This window comes from Phocoena phocoena, chromosome 12 (assembly GCF_963924675.1).
Source record: "Phocoena phocoena chromosome 12, mPhoPho1.1, whole genome shotgun sequence".
Lineage (NCBI taxonomy): Eukaryota > Metazoa > Chordata > Mammalia > Artiodactyla > Phocoenidae > Phocoena > Phocoena phocoena.
In genome coordinates this window covers 27,138,725-27,159,460 of record NC_089230.1, presented here as the reverse complement: position 1 = coordinate 27,159,460, position 20,736 = coordinate 27,138,725, and the positions used below count along the sequence as shown (strand labels likewise).

At 39.2% G+C, this 20,736-nt stretch overlaps 1 protein-coding gene across 2 annotated transcripts in view; it reads left to right on the top strand.

The window, feature by feature from the left end:
• PDE7B (phosphodiesterase 7B) overlaps window positions 1–20,736 on the top strand; it is a 218,973-nt gene that overhangs the window by 173,026 nt on the left and 25,211 nt on the right. For both annotated transcript variants that reach the window (XM_065888732.1, XM_065888733.1), the window contains exons 3-7: window positions 4,939–5,090; window positions 7,101–7,164; window positions 9,094–9,189; window positions 11,231–11,331; window positions 12,769–12,900. In XM_065888732.1, the coding sequence (XP_065744804.1) occupies window positions 4,939–5,090; window positions 7,101–7,164; window positions 9,094–9,189; window positions 11,231–11,331; window positions 12,769–12,900 (545 nt within the window). The remainder of the gene's footprint in view (window positions 1–4,938; window positions 5,091–7,100; window positions 7,165–9,093; window positions 9,190–11,230; window positions 11,332–12,768; window positions 12,901–20,736) is intronic.

The window sequence follows — 20,736 nt, the reverse complement described above, 5'->3', positions numbered from 1 at the left end:
TGTTTTCCTCTTTGATTAAGGAAAAAAAATGGCTCTCAACTTGATATCTCCAGCTCACAGCATCATTAGATTAGCAATATTTGAGTCAAAATGATAATTTTAGTGGCTAAAAACCATTGTTTCCTATCAGCTATACTTACTGTATATGACAAGTGTCATTATCTTAACTATGACTCTGCTTAAAATATTATACCACCTGCAAAGCTGAATGGAAGTTGACAAAGAAATAATCCATAATTTCAATTTGCTATGTTCGTGGCATATTTCCATAATCCAGTCTTAAGTTGCTTGCTTTACATTCTATTATGTAAACACAGCATGCTCTCAGCCACATAGGAGATTCTCTTTTAGTATTTTAAAATTGGGCGATTTTCATAGACTATAAAAAAAAAAGGAATAAATCATTGTATGGATATTTCCTTTTAGGTTTACATAACACAGGAATAATTAATTTCATTTCTTTACTGACACACTTGATTTCATTCTATATAGTTCTATACAGAAATATCGCCAAGTTTCTTTGCTCCCCTACGTAGCAAAACTCCTTGAGAGCTGAATATACTCCATGTCATTGCCTCAGATTTCTCCCTTCCCATTCCCTCTCTTCTTAGACTCTTTATTACAAAATAACTTCAGATTTATAGAAAATTTGCAAAAACGGAGCGAAGAACATTCATATACCCTTTACCCAGATGCACCAATTATTGTATTTTGCCCAATTTGCCTTGCTGCTACTTTCTTCGTAACCACTTGAGAGTTTGTTGTACACAGCATGCCCCTTTATCCCTAAATATTTCAGCATGTATTTTCTAAGAACAAGGGATTCTTTCATGTAACCACAGTTCAGCTATCCAATTCAAGACATTTATAGATAGGATATTATTATCTCATACACAAGTCCATATCCAAATTTTACAAATTGTCCTAATAATGTCATTTATGGAAATTTTTTTCTGATCCAGGATCCAGTTTGGAGCCGTGCATTGCATTTAGCGCACTATATCCGGTATCCATTATTATGAAACAATACCTGAGGTTCTCTTTGCCTTTTATGACATTGACTTTTTTTTAAGAGTACAGGCCGATTGTTTACTTACAGAGTATGCTTCAGCTTGGGTTTTTCTAATGTTTTCTCTTTTGGGGGATGGGATGTGCATTTGGGGCAGGAACACTGAACAGGTGATGTTGTGTCCTCAGTGAATTACATCAGGAAGAGTAAGATGCCAGATTTTCCTATGACCGGTGATGTTAACTTTGAATAGTTAGTGAAGATGGTGCCGCCTCTATATTTGTCCATTTTTTCTTTTCCGATTAATAAGTTATCTGTGAAGAGATACTTTGATGCTATGTAATTATCCTGTTGCTTTTTAAGCTTTCACTTAACAATTTTATTGTCCATTAATGATCTTGGCCTGAATCAGTTATTACTATAAAGGTTGCAAAGTGGTAACTAACTCTTATTGTTTCTTCTACCTTATTGGTCAGCACTCACTGCAAGGAAGAGCTTTCCCTTATTTATTTACTCGCTTGCTTACTAACAGTATGGACTGCTGGAGTCTTCTTTCAGCCGATGGTTTATAATCCACTCTTCTATTATCCATGTTGTTTCAGCTTTTCCCATATTTGTTCAGAGAGACCCCCTTCACATTGTCTCCTCTGTCATTTTTCTATGAGCCCACCATTTTTTGAGCTCTCCCTTATTTTCTGGCATTACAAGAAGTTACAGTTCATCTTGATTCTGCCTGCCCGAGTCCTAGACTTGGCCATTTCTCCAAGGTTATCTGGTTCATTTTAGTGATAACTTGTATTTAAATAACAAAATTTGAGTGGTAGATGTGCCTGTAGCTACTGGGTGTCGTTGCTTCTAAACACAGTGAAACGTGCTCTTTTAAGGGCATAGTTCAATGAATTTTGACAGATGTGTACACCCATGGTCAATTCTCAGTCTTCATTATACTTGCTCTATTAGCAGCATTTGAAACTGAGGATCAAATATTGCCTCCTTGCAATATTGTCTTCACTAGGCCTCCAGGAAGTGATACTCTTGGTTTTCATCCATCCCCGCAGGATAACTTCTTCTCAGTCTCCTTTGGTTCTCTCTACTCTTCTCCACACCCTTTTAAGTTGAAGTACTCCAGAACTCAGATTCTGATGCTTTTCTCATCTGTAGTTACACTCCCTCCCTAGGTTAATCTCATCTGACAACTCCCAAATTTGTATCTCAAACCCAGTCTTCTCCCCCAAGCCCTGGATTTTTATATCCACTTATTTCTACTTGACATCTTCAACTGAATCTCCAATTGACATCCAAATGCAACATGTACAAAACTGAAATCCACCCCACACCTGCTCCACCCGTAGCCTTCCCCATCTCAGGTGATGGTAGCTCCATTCCCCCAGTTATTTAGGCCAAAAACTTGAAGGCACTCAAAGTATATTCAGAATCCCTCCACTTCTACTCTCCACTGTTCCCCCCATGATCTAACCAGCCGTCGTTTCTTGCCTGGATTATTCCAATAGCTTCATAACAGATCTCACTGCGTCAAAGCTTGCTGCTACAATCTCTTCTCAACACAGAAACCCCACAGTGACCCTTTTTAAATGTTAAGTGTTTCCATATTACTCTTCCTCTCAAAACTTTGTGGTGGTTTCACATTTCACTGACAGTAGAGCCCAAGCCATCACAATAGCTTTCAGGGCATAATCCTCACACACACACCCACTTTGCTCTATGACCACATCTCTTCCTCCTTCCTTTTCCTTTCCTCGCCATCCACACTGAACTGCTGTTCACCCCACATGCCAGCCAACCAAGCACGTTCCCACTCTAGGGGTATTCAAGCTGGTCCCTCTGTAAGGAAGGCATTTCCCCAGATATCTGCTCGGCCAGCTCCTTCATCTCCTTCAATTTTGATCAAATCGTAGCCTCTAATGAGGCCAACCCTGACTACCCTAACACAGAACCCTGGATCCCTCATTCCCTGCGTTTCTTCCTTCACCCTTTGCACATACCAGCTTCTAATACGTTTTTATACATTACTTCTTTTTTGTTGTTTATTGTCTATCTCTCTATGTTAGAATGCAAGCTTCTTGAGGACAGGGATCTTTGTTTTGCTCACTGGAGGATCTAGAACTGAGGGATCTCACCAAGCATCAGAACAGTGCCTGTTCCTTAGTAGCACTCAAAACTTTTTTTTTTTTTTTTTTTTTGGCCATGGCATGCGGCTTGCAGGATCTTAGTTCCCCGACAAGGGTTTAAACCTGGGCCCCAGCAGTGAAAGTGCCGAGTCCTAACCACTGGACCATCAGGGAATTCCCTCAAACATTTTTTTTTTGGCTGCATTGGGTCTTCCTTGCTGTGCACGGGCTTTCTCTCCTTGCAGCGAGCGGGGGCTAGTCTTCGTTGTCATGCACGGGCTTCTCATTGTGGTGGCTTCTCTTGTTGTGGAGCATGGGCTCTAGGCACGCGGGCTTCAGTAGTTGTGGCTCAGGGGCTCTAGAACACAGGCTCAGTAGTTGTGGCGCACGGGCTTAGTTGCTCTGTGGCCTGTGGGATCTTCCTGGACCAGAGATCAAACCCGTGTCCCCTGCATTGGCAGGCAGATTCTTAACCACTGCACCACCAGGGAAGTCCCCCCTCAAAACATTTTTTTAATGAATGAACCACTTTATCCTGTACCTTAACTTGATAAACAAATAGAAATGAGTGAGAATCCATCAGTAGAATTGAGTCTATATATGCCATTTTTAATATTGATGTGAGCCTAAGCACCCAACTTCAGTTTACGCCTCTTATCTCCTTATGTTTTTGTTTACATCTCCCCACACATGAAATCTAGAACCATTTTAAAATAAAAAGAATTTTAATCAGGTGGCATTTTCAGAAAGTAGTAGGTGTTGTCTGCCCTGAATTAAGTCCTTGCGTGCATAATTAATCCAAGTAACGAACTGAGTTTGGTCATTCCCTGCCCTTGGGGAGTGCCACATTGCTAAGGAGACCCTTGCCCATTGATTCCTGGGCTTCTAATATCCACTGTGATTTTGAGTTCTATAAGGGAAAAGGAGACATGGGAGGAGGCACGAGAGAACCCCAAATTTCTTTGTATATGAACTGTACGTTTTCCTACTAGGACTGTTCGGTTGACTCCAGATCTAAAATTGGCAGCAGACGTCACTTATGTAGCTGAATGATTCATAGAATTTCAGCTGAGATGAGACATACCTTGACAGACATTCAAATAATGTGCTTGGGGTATTTCTGGACAATCAACAGTCAAGTTTTAAAAGGCACATGTGACAGGAGTATTAAAATATCTGTACTGACAGGATCAGATTTTTATGGCCACCAGTAAAAGAGAATATACTCCATCAAGAAATAAACACCCACTCTGCTTCATGTCATGGCAATCTAGGTCACTCTTGGGCTGAGATTTTTAATTCCTTTACCGCTGATGTTCCTGGGACATTAGGAAACATCTCCTCATGTCTTAGCTACTGTATTCTCAACTCTTCTAATTCAGGTGAAGGATTTCATCAGACTAGAGAGAGGATAGGATGAGAACGTGTTCTAAATTTTGGAACCTCAGCTCCAGTATAGCAGAAAAAAAGCATAACTGTTCCCTAAATGCATGCAGAAGTATGTGAATTCACTCACTAAGTTTACCAGCATCATTAACAAGAAAATGAAGTTTTTAATTCATGTATTTCATGTCTTCCAAAATTAGTCAGAAATATCTCATTTTAATGAATGTAACATATCCGAAATATCATTTTTTCTAGAAAAATTGCAAATGCAGAGTTAAATGGTCTGTATTAAGAAAGCACTGTGAGAGCATCTCTTGGATTTCTCTCCTTTATATAGTACATTGTAGTTTTACATAGTGGAGAAAAATGGGGCTTTTTAAATATATAACTTCTGGATTTGATTACTTTCCACAGATACAACACACTCAGGGGAAATTGGCACCAAGAAAAAGGTGAAAAGACTGTTAAGCTTTCAAAGATACTTCCATGCATCAAGGCTGCTCCGTGGAATTATACCGCAAGCCCCGCTCCACCTGCTGGATGAAGACTACCTTGGACAAGCAAGGGTGAGCTAGTTACCCCTCTGTCGCCTCATACCAGGCCAGTGGCTGAGAGCATGCCCCCCTCTACTCCCCATCCCTCCCACCCCTACCCCCCAATAGCACCTAGGTTTGAGTCTTTACTTCTGTCACTGAAGAGCTCCGTGCCTCTGGACAGTTATTCAACACATCTGGACTTTTTCCTTAAGTATAAAGTGAAGTAATAGAAACGCTCACCTCATAGGGGTGGTACAAGGATTAAACAAGGTAAAGCTTGTTTGTATGCTTAATATACTCATGTCTAGCACATGCTAGCTATTTTGATTTTTATAAATGTGCAAAACACATTTGCACAACACTAAATAAAACGAAGTTTTGGACTGGCCGATTACCAGTGAAGGAATATATTTTTTAACCCGTTGAATTATCTCACCATAACAGCTACCCTGAGATTAACCCAGTAATTGCCAGCTCTTAATTCCGCTTCAGGCTATCAATACAGTGCACTGTCCTTTTTATAATTTTTCATTTATTCAAAGAAATTTTACTAATTTGACAACTATTTTTGCAAAGCATTGATCCAACAGAGGGTAGAAATCTAATGTGTGACAATCTAAAGAAAGTTCAGAGGTTATCGCTAGCCCAAACTCCCAAAGGAATTTAAATTTCAGGAATAAACCACCTCAGTTTAAACAGAAGTCAAAGGTAATATCTTATAGTTCCTATGATAAGGAATATTACGCTGTCTATATGCAATTAAGAAATACATTCTAACGGTATATACTATTAAGAAATAAGCAGCAAGTAATGTTAGAAGAACTAATTCCCCACATTAGGTCTACAAAAAGGAAGCAAATATCACTCCTCCTAACAGCCCAAGGTCTGAGATTGAGTGAACGGTTGGTTGGTTGGTTGTTTCATTTGGTGAGAGGAGGAGAAAGCAAGGCTAAGCTCCCAGTGCTGGAGCATCCATGACAGAGCACTCTCTGTGGGGACCTCTCAAGAAAGACAACGGTGAGATGTAGAAAGAACAACAGACCAGGAGGTCAGGATATCAGAGATCAAATTTGGGCTCCGCCTTTAGAATTGTGTGACTTTTGGATAAAAACTCACTCAAACTAGACTTCACCAAAACCCTACTATCCCTTCATTTTTCTGATGCTGCTCTGAAGGCCTTTGTGTGCCATGATGAGGCCGTTGGATTTTATCAAAAGACACAGGGAGGCCATTCAAGGGCAGGTAGAGGAGAGTGAGCTGGTCCTTACGGGAAGCAGGGCCTGTGAGAGGAGAGGAAAGCAGTCGCAGGAGCTACAGTGAGGATAGAATCAGCAACTGCAACTTTGTGTCCGAGAGTTAACACCATCTAATTCCAATCAGGGGGCATTACTAAAAAGAAAAATAGCACAGTAAGTCTACATTGAACAGTAGGTCTTTAAAGTACCCAGTATTTTCAATTGCCCACACTTCAGTTTCCTGTCTGTTACAGGGGTTAATTTCACATTTCGTCCACATGGAGCAGAGTGGTGTGCTCATCATCGTCTAGGTTTCTTTTTTTTTAAGTTCACTGTAAACCGCCTCCCCTAAGTGCATTGTAGTTTGTGATGTAGAGACTTAACGGAACTACAATTTTAAAAGGTATCTATCGTGTGCTTACTATGTACTCGCACCGCTCTAGGCACTTTTACGTGTTTTACCTTATTTAATCTTCACGACAACCCTCTGAAGCAATAGCATTATCAGCTACATTTTTCAAATTAGGAAACCGAGGTACAGAGAGTTAAGGAACTTGCCCAAGGTATCACAGCCAGTAAGCGATGCAGCCGACATAGGATGTGGCGGTCTGATTCCGGAGCCTGTCCCTTTAACACTGTTGTTATTAGGCTGCAGAGTAAGATCTGTCTTACTACAAACCAGTTGTACATAGATAGTAGTATGCTATTTTCAACTGTTTAATTGTTTAATTCACGATGTCTCAAAGTAAATATTTGAGTCTCCGATATGATTCATGAGAGTGCTGGCTTTTGTTTGTCTTTTCAGCATATGCTCTCCAAAGTGGGAATGTGGGATTTTGACATTTTCTTGTTTGATCGCTTGACAAATGGTAAGTCACCCAAAAGAATTCTCACTAAAGTACACACCATTAAAGTGGGATTAATTTTGTGAAAAACAAAATATATTTTTAAACACTGTTATTCTTTTTTCTTTCTTTTCCCACATTCATAAATCTACAGCCACTCAAGAAGGACCAGGGCAAGGGAAAATTAGTTCAAATGAAGAAGAAGGGTTGAATTTGGACCTCAAATCTTAAGACAGTTTCCTTCTGGTCTTGCTGTTTCCAAAGCAATTTAGAAACCACAGATTAGATTCCTTCCTTGCAGAATACTTTGGCCACATGCAAAAGGAAGGAGTTTGTTGTGAGTCAATGAAAACTAGAAACATAAAAACACATCTGATCAGTCCTGACTCTTACTGGGCCAATGGTTTATTAAGTGAGCGAGTCTGCCCCATTACAGGTATTGTTCAGATATGTTTGGCATCATGAGAAGAAAACAACTCCTGAGGATAGAGTGTCAACACTTAGGCTGCAGCTGAAGGGAAAAGTAGACCTTCTTATTGTTTCCACTTTTTAAATTTTTGTGCCTATAGAGGCTTCCCTTAAGAAAACAACAAAATCCTATAATATTTTCATCTGCCCATTAAACGAATGCTGCTAATAGGGAGCCAATGAAAGACGTCACGTTTAATGCTGACCGTCACATGTCCTATCATCTACAGGCTTGTGTTTTAAGTCATTACAGATGGTTTTCTCACCATTCTGTTTCTTGACAAACAACACACAGTGGAGATACGGCCTAAGACCATGAAACTGGGCTTTACACTGTGGAAAGATAACTAGACCATATAGGGCTGTATCTCATAATCTTGCATTTCACTTTGCTCAAATCAGTTGAGAGATGGGGACCAGTATATGAAATTAACCATGAACAAAAGAATTTGTTCAACGGTATTTGTTAAAAAGAGAGTATAATCACGACTCTCATAAAGATATGAAGTGATCACATCAATGATTTTATTAAACTCAATTAATTAGAGATCCAGTAAAATGTTACAGCTAGTCCAAAGGAATATTCAAAGAGCCATACATATAAAAGCAGTAAGAAATGCCAAAATGAATTTGTAAATAGGTGAGAAACTGGGAGGGGGAAATCAATTGTATTTCCACCTCACTAATTTCATTTGCATGTATACAGCCAAGAATCATCTGCAATAATATAAGTTATCTACAACTTTGATTGTTGTGAAATAGCTCAAAGATGATGAAATCTACAGAAACACATAGAACCAGGTACCCTGGAAGAGTGTGCTTGGGCAACACCTAGTTTTCCAATTGAGACAGCCAGTCATCTTCTTGGTACATTTCAAAGTCTTTCATAAACTTTGTAATGCTTTTAATATTTAAAATCCTTATCTCTAATGAACAGTATTTCTTGAATGCTTACAAGTTATTGTAGCTTCAATTTTGTGCCTCTGTTGGCTTGAGTTATAAAATATCTCACAGTCAAATTTCATCTTGGGTGATTTTCCAAAAGAAGAATAGGCACTGTGGTGGCTTAGATACCCCTGTAAATGTAAGAGTCAATTGGAAGCAACTTAAGACACATTTCAAGTGACCATTAAACTATGTCTTTAAAAAAATAACCATACACACACACACACACACACACACACACACACACACACGTGTACGTGTCCCTGATACTGCAGTAGGCAGACTCCTTTTAACTCTTAATGTTTTCATTGCCTTTGGTATAGGGAGAAGGTCTGAGTTAATTTTACTTGTACAGTAAGAGAAAATATGGGACCAGATCATAGTAATAGTATTTTTATACTTGAATAATTTTAAATCTAAAGGGGAAAAGAAATGATCCTATCAGAGAACTTTCATTACAGAAACTTTGGCTCCTATTGCTAGTCTTGATATTTTAATGGTGATGAAAATGGATTAAAACAGGTGGCTGTTCCCCTATAGGAAACAGCCTGGTAACACTGCTGTGCCACCTCTTCAACGCGCATGGGCTCATTCACCACTTCAAGTTAGATATGGTGACCTTACACAGGTTTTTAGGTAAGTCCGTTTTTCCTTATTTCTACCCCCTTGCCCCTGAAAAATGGCAGTCTACAATATTCTTTAACATAAATTGGCAAGAGCCATAGCCTGGTAGATGAAGACCTCATATTAGTCTTAAATTATCTCATCTTAATTTTAAAATAAGTTTACTTATTTAAATCACTGGAAAAAATGCTTACCTGATTAGTTATGTTTAAAAGAGATAAAGGCTATGTAAAGACAACCTTCAAGAGCAAATAACTGTCACAGAAGTTACTGATCTGCTCACGTATGAACAAAATCCCGGAAAATATTCCTCAAATAATGCCACTCTGGATATGAGTTGTTGAAATATTCAACAGGCTTTTTTTTAATGATAAGAACTACCACGTGTGTAGCACCCACTGTATGCAGGGGGCTTTTGGTATGTTATTTCTAACAGCGTCAACAACCCTGCAAGTTGGCCATTATCACCATTTGGCCCATAAGTAAGGAGAAGTACAAAGAGGTTTTGTAACTTGCTCAATGTCAACAACATATAATTGGCAGAGCTGCAGTCCAAGCCCAGGTCTGTCTGATTTGAAAGCCTACCGTCTTCCCACTCAACTCCACCATCTCTCCGCATCAAGCAGCAGCCCCAGATCTCATCTGACTTCATGCGTATTCTTATTTATCTTCCAGTGAATTATCCAGGGCACATTTCTAGTCATCAAATGACTTTCCTCTGCCTCTTAGTGTGTTCCTGGCTTCTTTGACTTGGCACATGGCAGTGCTTTGCATTTGGAAGCTGACTTCATGCATCAAGGATAAAATAATGGTGATGGTGATAACAACAGAAGCAGCAACCACCAGGCTTATATAGTGTTTACATATGCTGGAAAGTCTTCTAAGAACTTGCATATATTAACACATCTAATCCTTACAGCACCTCTTTGAGATCAGAGCTGTTGTTATCCCTATTTTATAGAGAAGGAAAGGGAGGAATCTTTCGGTTAAGTAACTTGCCCAATACAGATAAGTAATAGAGCCAGGGTTCATATAATAGTCAAATAAACCTGCTGATTAAAAGGTACATGTGGCACAACAGAAATACTGGAAACAAGCCAGAGCATGGCTCATTCCAGAAACACAGATAACCTCAAGCTAATTGTGTTCAGATTGATTGAGCAAAGTAATGGCCGTGAATAGAGCCAAATAATCTTGATTTGTCTGAAGAGGGAGAGCACAGATACTCTGGACGTGTGTATGCACCCAGAGTACATGGGGGAAAGGCAAAGATTCAGTGACAGAAATAACACTGGAATCCAGAGCCAGAGTCATAGCTGGGCTGAGAGAACAAAGCCACACTTGAAAGCCAGGACATCTATACACACTGAATATATTGCATCCTAGACATTGCCTTAGTTATTAGCTGAAGCAGGCAGGTAGCGTCTGTAAATAGCAAATTCAAATTGCCTTCCTTGTGTCTCTATTTGGTTCCAAGAACACTCTGGTCCCTAGATTGGAAGGGCAAGAAAGATGATCATTTAATCTGAATAAGATAGAAATAAATCCAAGGATTCCTCAGCTGGATCTATGAATTTCTGCCTGAAGAATCCCCAGATTTGCTTTGGTCAGTATTTGTTACTTAAGTGATAAAGCAACCTTTGGATGAGAGTAGGTCTCTTTAAAAGGAAACCTCTTTTATTGGCACATTATTCTTAAATGGCAGCAAACTTAAATAATTAAATAAAGTTGCCCTTTTCCTACATATTTATTTTTCCAATGAATGAGAGCCTTCATGAATGCCAGAGAGGGGTGATTTATGAAGGTGGTGAGGAATCCCAAGGGCCTCACAAATCCTTTTAGCCTTTCTTCCCTCTTCCCTCCCCCTCCTTCTCCACTGAAATCAACCCAGTAGAACTGCCAAGCTGGCAAATCGTGTCCATTTCTAAAGCATCCCCAGGCTGCACATTTTGGAGACACTGATTTTTAAGCAAAAGGGACCCTCAATAAGTCTGAGCTAGTATGTCCTTTGTGTTTTGTTTTTAGCTGATTGAGTTATCTGTTTACCTCCTAGTCATGGTTCAAGAAGATTACCACAGCCAAAACCCTTATCACAATGCTGTTCACGCGGCCGACGTCACCCAGGCCATGCACTGCTACCTAAAGGAGTCAAAGGTAAGGCAAGACCCGCTGCCTCCTCGGCCATCTGGAAATGCCATGTAAACTACCTGCCGGGTCCCAAATCACCTGACATATCAGAGCGACTGGGTTATGGGCCAATTTATAGCATGAATACAAATTGCTTATATTAAGGTTTCAGTATCAGCTCTGAAAACTGTATAATAGTCATGAAAGAGGATGTAAGTTTTCAGAGGTTCTGTTTCATAATTTATATATTTTCAAGGCTGCGTTAGGATGAAAACAACCCTCTCTATGACAATCTACGTCCTAGATATCTTCAACCATCACAAAAGTTAGCTGCTTTTGCCTTGAACCTTTGCCACAAACAGTACCAGAACTGAACTTTTCTAGGAAGTCTCCCACCTCGTGGTTTTTGATCAACAAATAGAATTAAAACTCCTCAAGACTCAGCTGCATTTCCTACTGAGGCAACTAGGCATCCTGATTCGGGCCCAAGAGAAATTGTGAACATCAAAAGCCTCTTTAAAAATATGCCTAGATGCAATGTATTAATCCAAAATTTAAAACGATAGTAATGCTCGCTACTCAAAACCTAGGCCTCTCTTAGCCGTATAAAACCTAGCTCTTAAAACATACAGGATGAGGTTTTCTTAGGGTTATCCAACCCTGGATATCCAAGGAAAATGATATCTCAGTCCAAGACTCTGTTTAGCTCAATCAGTTTTAACATCAACCACTAAATATACAGATGCCAGATAGGCATTCCCAAGACAAAACTGGTATGCCTCATCCTTATAAAATATCCCAAAGACATTAAAGGTTTTGTTATTTATTCCCTAAGTAATTTGAAAATTGTATAGATTGCACAGTTGTATATTTAAAGCTAACACTAGATTCCCATTTTCCTGCTTGTTTTCCTAGCTAGCCAAAAAAAAAAAGACAGATTCTCACACATTCCCCCACTTTATTTATTACACATTGAAGAAATATGCAAATTTTGCAATTCAGCCCACTGTGGATTTCATATTCGAAGAAGTGGCAATGATATATTGGATGGTTGAAATACACAAGAGATTTTTTCCATCGCTTTGGCTTCAGCTTTTTCCTTCACTTACAGCTTTCCTAGGAGCAAGGCTGATTTTAGACTCTGCCTTCTCCCCGCCCACTATAGAGCAGTGTTGCCAACAGGTAATACTACTACAACAACAAAACAAGACAGTAGCAGCAGGAAGGGGAGGCCACCTGGATGAGCTACACAATTTGAGTTGCTTAATTCCTTTCCTCACAGCCCTTTCTTTATTGCTGCGATTCCATGGGTTTATTACCTTATTGACAGCTTCAGAAGGTTAAGGTCTGGATGAAAGGCCTGAACGATACTATGATGATTCATTCAGTGCGATTTAGCCAAAACAAATGCTAACCTATTTTTGGAAACACACCAGTCAATCTCCCCATTCAACTCTTTAACAGCTCGCCAGCTCCCTCACACCTCTGGACATCATGCTTGGACTGCTGGCTGCCGCAGCCCACGATGTTGACCATCCAGGGGTAAACCAGCCATTTTTGATCAAAACAAACCACCACCTTGCCAACCTATATCAGGTAAGGGAGCCAACATGATACAGTATGGTTAACTGCTTTAGGCCCAGTGCTGTAGCCTGAATCTCACCCTTGGAGATAGCCTTCATTCAGGGTCAGCCTCAATGATGACCACAGCCAAAGAGCATGGGTTTGAAATAGGTTCAGAGTGTCCCCCAGGGAAGATTAAATTGGTTTACAAGGATATCCAAGGAATTCAATTTGCTCTGAAGCAGGTCTGAAATTGTTCTAAGTCAAACAGGATTCCTGAGTCTACTGTCTCATGGTCTGAGACTATCTGTCTCCATAGGAACCATCTAGTATATAATGGCCAGTTGAAGCCAGTCCTTGTAGAACTTCTATAAATGATACTACCAGGTGCAATCCTAATTCAGATTTACGTCTCTAGGGCCATTTCTTTTTTTAATCATGTTTTTATTTTTTTATTGAAGTATAGTTGACTTACAATATTATGCTAGTCTCAGGTATACAATATAGTGATTCAGAGATTTTACAGATTATACTTCATTTATAGTTATTATAAAATATTGGCTATATTCTCCAGGGCCATTTCTGAACATTTTGGCCTCTGAGTCAGAGGTATGTTATCGAAGACAATAGGCGTACTTTGTTGTTATAAAATTGTTCAACAGCACGAGTAGATTGGCCCAAAGAACTCTTATCTATGATATTACTTCAGATATTATAACCCTATATCATAAATGAATTATTCCCAGAATTTTCAACATGGTTTGGGGGAGACCTTTGGTTGTCATTAACAAAATCATTGCATTCAAAGGAGTCATTGATCTCAATTTTAGTGCATCTTTTGAAAAAATTCAGTATGAGAAGAATTTCTAAAGGATTCCCGTAAAACAGTTGCGTTATACAAAACAGTGCAGCTTGAGGATAAAGTACAACTGAAACATGAAACAGAGCTTTTTTCCATCCAGTTGATTAGCTTTTGGTCCAGGTAGGAATTGTCATTCCAAGGTTTATGGATCCCCTGGGACATAATTCAGCACTCGGCTCTCTTGGTCTGTCAGCCAGCACCTGGAGCTGGGATAGAAATGACCATAATGAGGGGACAGGGTGACATAATTTAGAAAAACTTTTGATGATGAGCTGAAAACTAAACAAATAAAATGAAAACTAAACTTTCTAAACAGTCTCAGAAGCTAAATTTATTGCTTGGGGAAAACATTAAAAATTTGACCAGGGGAAAAAAAATGAATGACTGAACTGAGAGCTCCCAAATAGATTTTCTATTCCTGTCATATTTTAATTCTGACTTTTCAAATGTCTTTAATTAAATAAAGAAAATCAAGCAACAAGACTGGCTACTTGATCTGCTTCCATATAATGTAAATGCTTACCTAATTCTAATTTCTTATCATCAAATAGATCACATCAATGGAGTTTAAGAGAGTATGTACTGCTACTGACTGATTTGTACATGAAAATAAGGATCATAAAGCTGTGCTTTGACATGTAGTGTATATAAAACACGTAATGACTGCACATTTAGACAGAAAGTCAGAAAGAAATATGCCAGATGTTAAAGATGTAAAAACGAAGAATGTAGAATTTCATTAACTACTCACTGCTAATTAACAAAAATTGATTCTCAAAAGAAACATACTGCAATTACTTTTTCATATACTAAAAATGTTCTCAAATAAATGGATTCCTTACTCAAACTTTTGAAGTACAGATAATTTTTGATAATATTTAATCTCTTTGTTAAAAGTAAACATTCCTATATAACCAAATTCTGCAGCCTTTTCAACACAACATACAGTCTTGTATATTTTGAACTAGCAACTATTGATTGCATGCATCAGATGATATACTAGGATCTAGGAGTACAAAGATAAATAAAATATAATCCCAGCCCTTGGACATTGGTTCAAACTCAGATGCTCAAAATGTGCAAAATCCAAGAAAACTTAATCCCAGTTTAAAAAAGTTTAGAGGAGTTAGCCAAAGATATGCATGTGTATCTCTGTATACATACCTAGAAACAACTTTTCTTTAAAGCCTCTGAAGACAAAATTTACCCATGCTGTTCTTTGTATCCAAAGATGTTACAACAATAAAGTGAGCTATTATTTTTTTTCTAGCAGTGACTTTATCCATCTGAATTGTCTGGCCTGATGCTCGATAGGAAAGAGAAGGATCCTCTTGATAATGACTAGACAGAAGTTGGCATATAGGACTCAAAACCGCATTGAAGAGACTATCTTCATCAGTCCCCTGCTCAAATGGTCTTAGGCTCTCTTGGAGGCTAGAGATCCATGTCTCTAAGTTTTAGGAACAGTGTTGAGGGCAAACCAGTATCACTTAATGTCATAAAGATACTTCTAATATCCTAGAGCTGGCTAGTATAAAAGATGAAATTTTATCAGCCAACTTGGGACTTTACATATTAAAGTAAAAATTGTTAAGAGGACCTAAAAATAATATGAGATTTTAATTTTGTCCAAAAATATATATATGATGGCTTTTACATTTGGCTATATACCGTTCTTATTAACTATATGAAGGAGCTCCAAAAAGATAAAGAAAATTCCCTTTAAAATTCAGTTCAATGAATTGTATAACTAACCTTTATTCAACACTTAACTATGATTTAAACACTGGGCTAAGTGATTTTATCTATTATATTATTTAATCTTCACAATAGCCCAGTTAGGTGGGTACTATCATCATACCTATTTTCCAGAAAGAGGAAAATTGTTATTAGGAAATCCAAGTGGGTTTTCCTGAAAATAAACAGCTAATTAATGGCAGAGGTGGATTAGAACTCAAGACTTTTATCTCCAGAGCCAAATGTGCCTAAGCACCGTACATACTGCCTCTGAAATTCATATTGATCACCTGTGCTGTGCAGGAAAGTAAGAGCTCTCCTCCAGGTTCTCCTATCGCAGTGAGGGAGACAGGAGGGTTGTAGACATGTATCAATAGCTTAAGGTGGGAGAGCCTTTGCTAAGTGCTCTACGGTAGTTAGCTACAAACAAAATGTGATGGGAAAACAGAGCCGAAAGAGAAATTGATTCTGCAGATGGTTTCTGGAAATAAAAAAAATTAAAACAAAAATAAACCTCATGGAGGGAGAGCAATATAAACTGGGCCTTGAAGTGTGAGTAACATTTTGAGTAGCAGGGCAGAGAGTGTGACACCAAAGGCAGCATAAACTGGTGTACTTTGGGGATGAAAACCCACAACTCCAGAGTAACTGCAAATGGACTGTTTCTGTGTCCTTGAGCTGAATATAGTCCTGTCATGAATGGCCCCTGCTCTCTGTTCAATGACTTGGGCATGTTATGATGAAGTGTATATTCTCCCTTTTGTAGACACTGTAGATTAGCTGTACAGAATGTGATCTGGGTCAGAAAATCATTTCGCATTGTCACTGAAGAACTGGCATAACTCTTTAGGTTTTCAATTTCAAGAAAAAAAAATCGTGTTACATAAAATATCAACTCAGCAAGATCACTAACAACACATGATGCTTTAAAATCTTTGGAAATACAGCCTTTTAGCCTACCAAGGGCCTGTTGGTTGAGACATAAATAAGCTTTCAGGAAACTATATGCAGATTTTCAGACGACGTACCTTTACACATTTTTCTAGGGAGAGGATCCATGACTTATATTTTAAAATGAGTTATAGATCCAGAATATATTAAGAACTGTGATAATGAGTGAAAAAATATATATACATCATATATATACATATATATTACACAATACATATACATATATTGTGTAATATATGTGTGTGTGTATATACACAAAAACTGTACAGGCACATGAACACACATTTGGTCGAGAATAGCCAAGAAGATGTGCCAGGAATTATGGGGCTTTGAGAACACCCTGTGCGTGACTTTGTACAATCCAGACTTACTCTAAATGAGATAAAATGGAAGAGGGCTTCCTCTCCCTCCTTTTGTTGGCTGTGCTCTTTTAGTTCTAATAAATAAGATCATTGCATAAGACCCAGCCTGTGCTTCTGCCCTGAGATAAAGAGAGAGCCAGGGCAGCTGAAGTGAAGGCCAAGTTAAAGGGCTCTCTCCCATTGTCCTCTGTCTGGGCCAGACTCACTAGCTGAACTGCCAACCCAAGTTCAACATGAAGACCATAAAGGCATTTCCACCTGGCACCACTCTCATCAGACTGGAAGCAGTCCAGGTGTCCGTGGTGGACTGAGGGTACCTAACAGGATGTGAGAGATACAGCTGAGAATTTATTTTCTGTCCCTCCACCCTCCAATCCTCCAACATGTGGGTTCAGCAGTTTTGCAAAGTAACCGTTAAATCAGACATGATATTGCTTATTACAATTGCAAAAGGAACTGCTTTCAGTTCAATTTAAAGTCTAGAATATGACACAAATGAACTTATTTACAAAACAGAAACAGACTCACAGACATAGAAAACAAACTTATGGTTACCAAAGAGGAACCGGGTGGAACGGATAAATTAGGAGTTTGGGATTAGCAGATACAAACTATTATATATAAAACAGATAAACAAGGACCTACTGTATAGCACAGGGAACTATATTCAATATCTTGTAATAAACCATATAAAAAAGTTAATTCCTTTTGATAGAGTCCAACTACATATTAACTAGTGACAGAACAACCTAATGAATAAAATAATTAATAATTAGTTGTTCCATGAAACATTGTATTTATTACATTCTCTATTTGTCTTGCAGAAGTTTATAATCATTTTTCTTGGTCACTTATCACAAGCACTTAGAAGAGGCCAGCATTTTAAACCACTTTTTATTCTTAATGACTCTGCACCATAAATATGAAGTTAGAGCCAGAAGACATGTTCCTTCCATATGGTCCTATAACCTCTACTCAAACAAGCAATTGCAAAGATTATATGTAACCTCATGATTTCTGTCTCATGAAAGGTGGAGTGAAAATTGTAAAAAGGAGGTTCAAATTTGATTTTCTGTTTCATAAAGTTTCCACTGTTCATAGTGAGGTAGCTGGCATGTGGCACATCCATGGCCCTGATCTGAACACAGGCCCGCTCCGTGGACAGCAATCAGTGTTCGGGCTCCCTGTGAGAGCAGTGTCTTCGGCAGATGCAGATCAAACAAGAGAAAGACATCTTCCAACAGGCAGGAAACATGGCAGTGCTATAGTTTCTTCAAGGGCCAAGCTCTTGTTTAGGACTCAAGGAGCTTCTGTTCCTCTGAGACCTCCTGGGCTGGGGCCCTTGCAGCGTTACCAAGGAGACCACTGGGCTTGTTAGGGAAGAACTCAGTGACTTCATTATCTTCTGGAGTCTTGCCTCCCGGTTTCGTGAGCAATTAAAAATGAAAACACAGACTATGTTCCTGTTGTTGTTTTTCTTCCTGCCTCCACTGGTTTAAAAGGTATAATTGACTCTGAGTCTTGTTGTACCCCAGACTCAGTTTATCAACGTCATTCTATGTATTTTAATCAAAGAAAGTGTCCAGTAAATAGGAGAAAAATACAACAACAGTTTAAAGCTGCTCTGTATGATAGCAGATCTGCTCTGCCAGATTCTCTTTGACAAAGAGACTCTCGGTTTAACTTGAAAACCTGTGTTGGTGGTTTCTTAAATGCCACATGTGTTGTTATTCTAGAACAAAGAGATTGTTTTTTTCTTAGGGTGGATAATACTTGATTATTCAGATAAAAGGGGAAATAAAGGTTTTGCAGCAGCGATTTGAAGAGTTTTATTTTGTTCAATATAAATTCTGGTAGGTTTTGTTGCTACAAAGGTGGATGCTTACTCTCTCAACTTTACAGTGAAGATTGTTCTTATTAATAAAACTACAGGTATGAAGAGTTTGTGACACTAGAACACATTCTCATTGGAATGATGTGAGATTGCTGAGCTGCTGCTTCTGAAGGTAGAGGGATGTTGTACCTACTGTGGGATTCCAAAACAGTGCTGGGATTTAAATGGCTATTAAAGCAATATCATCTCATCCTATGTTCAGATCTCCATGAGCATTTCTGATGAGCATCTTCTTTTTTTCAATCTACCTTTTGCTGACATTGGTCTTTGAGCTGCTGTGAAAGCCAGTGAGTCTGTAGGAGCAGAGCCACCTCCCTCTTAAGAAAGACAAAGATAATCTGGCCATTGCCTATGAAATACCAGTACCTCCCAGCCTGCTCATGCCAGATCCTCCCCTAGAGCAGGGCACCAACATCTTTCATCCTGTCACCTACACTCAGCCTTGCCTGTCTCCAACCCTTCCGCCACTGTGCAGCCAGAATGAGTTTCCTGAAACTCAACTGTGACACTTAGATGCCCGCTTAAAATCCCATTGCCCTCAGGGTTAAGTCCAAATATCTTAACCCAGTTTACAAGCCTCGTTATGATCTGACCCTCACTACGCTTTCCAGTTCCACTTCCCACCGTTACTCTCCCAGGCTCTATGCATCATCCAGTCTGAACCGCTTTCAGAATCCCAGAGCCGACATATGTGCCAAGTGCTGGCAGTACAGAAGATAAACAAAACAAATAGAAATCCCTGCTTTCTACTAGGGGAATCAGAAAATAAGTGAAATATGTAGTATGTTTGAAAGTGATCATTTCTGATGATTAAAAAATAAATAAAACAGGGAGGGAAGGTATAAAGTGTCCCTCACGCTCCAGGTCTTCACATACGTGCTCTTCTTCCTTCCGCCTGTTTTAATGAAATGTAACCATGGCAGTGCTATAGTTTCTGTACTGCCTGCATTCTCGGACTCCTCTCTAACTTACTCATCCTTTTGATCCCAACTTGGACAGATCTTCCTCCTGAAAGCCCTCTTTTCCTTTAAAAATCCATCTTCCACGCCCCTGCTATATGATTTCACAGCCCTCTCTTACTTCCCCTATCACGGCGTTTATCTCTCTAAACTGCCATTTCCTGATTAGACGTCCATATCCCCCATAGCCTGCAAGCTTCTAGGCATCTACCTCGTCCGCTGCTGTATCCTCAGCATCTGGCACAGTCCTCGCGTTTAGTGAATATTCGTTGGGTGGTGGGACGTTTGCTGGATGAGTAAGTGGATGGATAGATGGATGGAGAGACGGATGGATGCACAGTTTGGACCCATGCAGCAAGAAAGACAGAACCTGAGTAACACTGAAAAATGAGGAATATTGGCCACAGTGAGCACACACAGGGACCCAGAGGGGAAATCTGAGAGACAGCAGCACACAGATGAGAAAGCATATCCCCGTACTGTCCACTTAGTAGGTACTTGTGCTAATTATTGCATTATTACTTCCCTACATCAACAGTACACCATGCAGACTGAGAAGCATCGTGGAAAATTCTTTATAATGATCTTCCTATTTGTTTATCTTGCAATTGACAAATGCTATCTGATATATGTTATTTCTGGAGTCGTTTACCTGATCCTGGTCATCTGTGAGGGAATAGTGAGAGAGCCCATTGCTATAATAATTGTAAAAGCTCTTTGACTTTTACCTGAGTCTAAGGATTTCACAGCAGAAGATTCCAAATCTGGCTATTATCAGCTGTTGACCAAAAAGTTAACAGGACTCTGTTACTTATACAATTACTTAAACTTTTGCATGCAGTTACGGAACTTTGGGGGTTTGGAGGTTAATGACTTAGTATCCATTCAACAAATATTTATTTAGATGGCACTGTGCCACATACTGGTGCACAAAGATGAATAAGATATGCTCCTTGTTCTCAGTGGCAATCATGTATGGCAGCAGCTTCAAACCAGGCATGTGTGCCCATGAGGATACGCGAAGACTTTCCCAGGAGTACACAGGCATGAATAGTGCTAACAGAATTCATTTTCAGCTCCTCAAACTGAACTACCTGGAATGTG